General features: G+C 43.4%; 1 protein-coding gene across 2 annotated transcripts; it reads right to left on the bottom strand.

Annotated features, from left to right (window-relative positions):
• Positions 1-512: 512 nt before the first annotated feature.
• Positions 513-5,561, bottom strand: sost (sclerostin). 2 transcript variants are annotated; one of them, XM_085466829.1, is made up of 3 exons: positions 5,490-5,558; positions 5,121-5,380; positions 513-2,544 (listed from the first exon to the last, which is right to left on the bottom strand). In XM_085466829.1, the coding sequence occupies exons 2-3, from the start codon at positions 5,377-5,379 to the stop codon at positions 2,135-2,137; spliced, it is 669 nt and encodes a 222-aa protein (XP_085322955.1). In that variant the 5' UTR covers position 5,380; positions 5,490-5,558; the 3' UTR covers positions 513-2,134. The 2 variants fall into 2 exon arrangements, with proteins under 2 accessions (XP_085322955.1, XP_085322954.1); XM_085466828.1 differs by having other exon boundaries at positions 5,121-5,561.
• Positions 5,562-5,810: the final 249 nt, after the last annotated feature.

Genomic DNA, 5,810 nt, shown 5'->3' with positions numbered 1-5,810 from the left:
AAAAAAGGCTTCTTTGGGGGGAAAATTAACTTTATGTGAGTGTTTGGGGTTTTTTTTTTCCAAGACTTGGGAAGGCCACTGCAGGGCTCAAGGCTATCCCAGGCCTAATTCTATGTGTCAGTTTACAGTCTTTACTATCCTGTTTAATACAGGCTAAAATCGCATAATAGCTTATTGTAGAACTTGTTAACAGAGTGTTAAAAGGTGGGTTTAGTGTACTTATTGGATATGACAGTTAAAGACTTTTTATAGAGATTGCTTAACTGGTATTAAAATGCTTAAGATTAATGATTTGAGTGCCTTTGAATACATGCTCAAAGATATCCAAGAAACCTGCTGTGCTCAAGTACCAGCCTTCACTTTTGCAAAGGGAGTTGACAAATGCATTCATATCTGCTTGCAAAGTCTTTGTTATAGCCTGCAAGTCATTTATTATATACTACTTATGAATGAGAGCAAGCTGACACGTTGCCAGTTAACACCTTGGAAGACAAATGATACCAAAAAAGCCGTTTCTTTCAAATATATCTGGCTTTACTTTATTCATGTACTGTACAGTTTTTCACTTCCAAAGTCTTTATTATACTATATGACAATAATGGCTATCATTTACTACAAAAGGTTGCATAAATAATTTAAATGTGGAAATAAAAAATAAATATGTAGTTCATTCTTTTTTTTTTTTTTATAACAGTCCTTCGTTGTGTCTGTAGAAAAACGGCCTTTCCTGCTTCTCTGTAACACCTTGTCATGTGAGGGCAGAAGACCACACAGGTATGATATGTACAATCGCGCTATGCATCGCAGCTCTCGGCTAACATAACAAGCCCCTTCCAGTTGCTCTTTCAAACACACAGTTGGAAAAAGAAGCAAACATAATCAGCATAGACTGGACAACCAAATCAGAAAGCAGTTTGAGCAGAGCTGACAATATGTGGAAACACTGACTATTCTTCATGAGTTCAGGAGGAAGGAGCTCGCTCTGTCGGCAGTGACACACTGGGTTCCTCTTCCTTGCTGGATTTAATCATAAAAACCCAATTATTGTTTTTATTGTGTTATTTTTATTCCTATCTTTCCTGACTGAGCTATTTACAGATTGAGAGCGGAGAGGAGTGGAGGTGTCTTGCAACCAGCAGGCTAATACGGCAGATGGATTTTGGCTCGCTCACTGCTCTGTTTGGCCCGTTGCAAAAGAATTCCAGTGTGGGTGTGCTGGAGAGCGCTTTGCCCCTAGGTAACAACACAACCACGCACATTTTCTGATGCCTCCTACACACCATGTGCACTTTTTTGTGTGTGATTCCAGCAAACAGGAACCGGCTATGACGACAGGAAGAGGCTTTTTTTATGACTCAAATCCCAGCACAGGAATGGGCTCATTTAGTGATTAAGAGGAGCCACAGGAAGGCCCGGTGCCCGTGTGGTGTTAGTGCTGCTTTCTCCTCTACTTCTCTGTTTCTTTGCGTGTACTTGTGGGGAAAGCACTACCGTAACTGACAGGGCTGGTCAGGGCTTCAGCAGCGTGGAGAGTGCTGTAGGTCTGTCCTGATGAGTGAGGCCTTTAGCGGGCTGTCAAAGAACCGCCTGGACCGCAGTATAGACCAGGGCCTCTCAAAACCTGTCAACATGCCTCCATCAGAGACCCCAGAACTGCCGCCTTCTCCTCTCCACACACAGCTGAAAGGAGATGGATTACAACCACTCTGGAGCAAAGATACACCTTTTTTCAGCTTTTAACAGAGCTGCACCGAGCGTAGGTCTGCATCTGCTGGATGTTTGTACAGATGGGTCTGAAACCTCGGGGAGGAGTTCTTATTTTTCATAAAGAAAAGCTGTTGGAGTGGAAGTCTGAGCTGTTGGGGTTATCAAACACCATTCATCTTCATGGCAAGCCCTGGCACTGACTCATTTTGTCATGCAAAAAAGCCAAGTTCACAAATATGCAGACAGGTGGCTGAACAATATATGGACTGACGACTTAAATCAGTCCAGCATTTTAGCTTATGGATTTGCAGTCTTTGAAATTGTATCTCCTCGCTATTTGAAGGAGATATGTTGGTTGATGTGTTGTGTAACGTGTGCGTGAGTATGAGTATATCTGTCCTCTGTCCCGGGATGCCAAGGGGGAGGATCAATATGAGTTCCCCGTCAAAGGCGTGTTGTTCTTGCTCCGATCTTGAGGCAAACGACTGTGCTTCTTGCTGCGTTGCGTCTTAGGGACCTCCTTGGCCACCGACTGGTTGTGATGCGGCCTAAAACGCTTGCACTTGCAGGAGGTGACCACGCGGATTTTGTACGTCCGAGTGTTGCTGTTGGGACACTGCAGCTGGACCCTGCGTGTCCGGGAGTGCGCCGGGATGCAGCGGTAGTCTGAGGCGCTGCTTCTCCACCACTTGCCACGGAGGATGGAGTTCGGCATGAGGTGCGCCGGCAGGCACTGACCCGAGCACACCAGCTCTCGGATAGGCTTGGCACTGCGGCAAGAGCCGTCGGTGATGTAACGGGTCGAACGCAGCTCCCTGCAGCTCACCTCCGAGGCACCTGGGTGCGATAACAGAGAGGAGATAACAGTTAACACTCATGGATCGAGTCCAGAACAAACACGCACAGTGCTGCGGACTTTCTGCAGGGCGACTGCAGCTGTGTCTTATTTCAGTGTGTGATCATTTGCCTCGGTCTGTTTCTGACTTCACGTGTGGCGTTATTTATGTGAAAAACAAACAACGTAAGGCCAATAAAGTCTGAACCGGAGGCAGCGTTACATTTCAGCTCCGACATGTTACGAGACACAAAAGAGCAGCTGAAAAATCCACTTTTCTAAATTCAGCCTAATACAGTAATTTTTTACTTTTAACTGGAGGCTTAAGCCAATGAGATCAGAGTTTCTGAATTTGATTTATGGTCTGATCATTAGCTGACAACTGGGCCTGACGAAGAAATCCAGCTGGCAGCAATCAGCTGATAGCAAATCCAGACCAGAGGGCCATTAAAAAGCTCAATCAAACCGAACGGAGGTTTGGTCTGGAAGGAAAAAGCTGGCATTCACCGTTGGCCCTCAGGAAATGTATGTGGTGATGGAAGAGTAAATAGCTGTCTGGTTATTTTAAGGCAGCGCTACAACTGTACACTTCTGAATAAACTGGACATCTGCCAGGCTGATTCGAGACACCACACTCAGGCTGTAATCCTATATTTCAGCTGCAGCTTTTTAACAGCCGTACGCATGAGTTATTGTCCTGTGTTTCTTTTTCTTTTTTCTTACAAGCTGCATGTTCAAAAAAAAGGGAAAACGAGGAGGCAAAAGAACTGTTGGTTAAGAAATGATACACTCGGAGAAGGATCTGTTTTCCTCTGTGGCTTTCTTTGCAAAAAGGGCTGAACAAAGGATTTATATGAGGTGACTTCCTTTTTTTCCCTCCTCACGAGAACATGATCTAGCGTTATTCTGCGGCTGCTGGTGAAGGCGACCGCAGAAGTATACAACGCCTACAGCGTACACCGGGTGGCGGTTTGCACCAGTTACCACCATATGCCAAAACAGACAGGTTGTCTTATTTATGAAGCACCAGGATGTGTTTTAATCCAGCATAACATTTTCAATTCTCCACCCTGGTTTTAAAATTACTAATTAGCCTGAAATTTTCATGATTACACACTAGACTACTGTAGAGTTGCGTGAGCTGTTCTTTTCCCTCAGCTGTGGGAGACAAGCCTCTGGGGAAGACTGGAGGGAGGCCAGGCAGTGGTCACAGCCTCTTTTGTGACCCCACAGGGGAAGGGATAATTTGAGAATTAAGATATGGCTGAAGAAAATAATCCAGGAGAGTTCTGCCTCCATAAACTGCACATTCACTGTAAAAGCAAGAGATGCATTTTCCATCCTTGCTAATAACGAATAAATTCCTGTTAAATGAGATCTTCTGGAGCTGTTGCTTGGCGTGTGATTTTTTTTCCTTTTTTTTTTTACCCTTTAAGACAACAAAATCAGTCACATTAACTCTCCTCGACTTAATAATCACTTCTTGTCAGCTGTTGCTCTTCTAATCTAATCAATCACCTCCTCTGATCTCCAAATCAAGGGGCCATAATTGAACAAAAATGTTGCACCACCCATCTCGAATCCATGAGACCAAGCATGAGATTATCCTGCATGCGGCACTTAATCAGAACACACAACCGTTACCGGCCACAGGTGGGAATCATTGTCAAAGGCAGTGTTGCATTTAAAAAGCAATTTCTAACCCCCCCAAAGACATCTCCCCGAAGAGCAAACTGTGGGCTTTTTTCTGTTTGGGAGACATGTTGTTGCAATCAAATAGTTATGGTGGAAGTAGAGCTTGACTAATAGTATAAAGAGAGAAGGAAACAACCTGGAAGACAATGTGAAAAAGCCCCGATGTCTCACTGAATGCTGTGTGTAGGGGAAGAAACCACAGGAATGTGCGTCTGCGCCGCTCTCATCACCCTCACCTCTGGATTAAACCAGATCTTTTACACTCTTCTTAATCAGGGAATTGATGTGATAATGAAGCACGATGTAGAGGCAGGGTGTTTTAGGGCAATTTCTAAAAAGCCACATTAATTTGGAGAGCCTACATTTTCCACATACACTGAATATTTTTGACACAAGATTTTAAATTGTTGTTTTAAGCCAGAGAAAAAGTTGAATTAAAGTTTAAAATTCTTAAATGTGGAAAATATAACGAGAAGTAAACTTTCCTAATTTATATCACATTTTTGTGTATTAAGTAAAGGTTGGGTGTACAGCGCAGTTGGGTCCACGTTTATTCTTTATAAACGTGCACTAATTGGAAATGGGGACCTAAAATCAAATAAATAAGCATTTATGCTCCTTCCTGCTTGTTCTCATACAAGCTGGGAATAGGTTTTAGGCGATAAACCCGAAAGTTTTCTAAATTTAAGCCTTTTAATGAGTTTTTATAAAGCTCTGACGGATGGTTAATTTTACGCACAGGAGCCTCCAATTAAGAGATCAAATTAAATCACTTCAGCATTTAAACTTTAAGCATTGCGTCGATTTACTTACTGATCTTTACCGTTTAATTCTTGTAAAATTAAATATTTAACATTTGTTCTGTCATCTTTATCATACTTACTGTAGGAAACTGCGTTTGCCGCCCGTCCGCCGTTTTTTGCCCTGTTATTCATAGCGTTGCTGTTGTTGTTGTTGTTGTTATTGTTGCTGTTGGACGGCTGTAGTATTGCCTCCAGCGGCGTCCGCGTATTTTCTCTACGTTCTGGTAAAATCTCCGTGCCATCATTTTTTAAGACCTTCCATCCCTTCACAGCGGTGCAGCATCCCTGGAGCAGCAGGAAAGCCGAACTGGAGACGAGGAGGGCCACAGACACCTGCATGCTTGTCGGTCAGCAGGAATAAATCACACAAGGAGATTTAAAAAAAATAAAAAAAAATAAAAAATATTAGTTAAAATTTAAAAAACACACACACATATACACACACATACACAAGAGATGTCCTTCTGAACAGGCTGATCACTTGCACTCTCAACGCAAGAGGCGAATGCGGTATTTAAGCCCTGCGCAAGTTTTCGTCAGGGCTGACAATTAGGCGCTTACACAAAGTGGGAGGGATTGAACCTGGCCGAGAGATTCATTGAGAAAGGAGGAGGGGAGAGGTTTGGATGAATGCGCAGAGAGAGGAGAGAGCAGGAGAGGAGTAACAGAGAGAGGAGAGACAAGAAGAAACGTAATAGAAAACTGAGAAGATCAAGGAAGAAGAGACCGCAGTGAAGGAAAATACAGATATGAGCAGGAGTGCTTCCATT

Source organism: Copadichromis virginalis, linkage group LG8, assembly GCF_057382275.1.
Source record: "Copadichromis virginalis isolate Kocher_CV1m ecotype Utaka linkage group LG8, C_Virginalis_male_GT1.1, whole genome shotgun sequence".
Taxonomy (NCBI): Eukaryota; Metazoa; Chordata; class Actinopteri; order Cichliformes; family Cichlidae; genus Copadichromis; species Copadichromis virginalis.
Note: the sequence above shows the minus strand (reverse complement) of the source record. Positions and strands in the feature narration are given on the sequence as shown.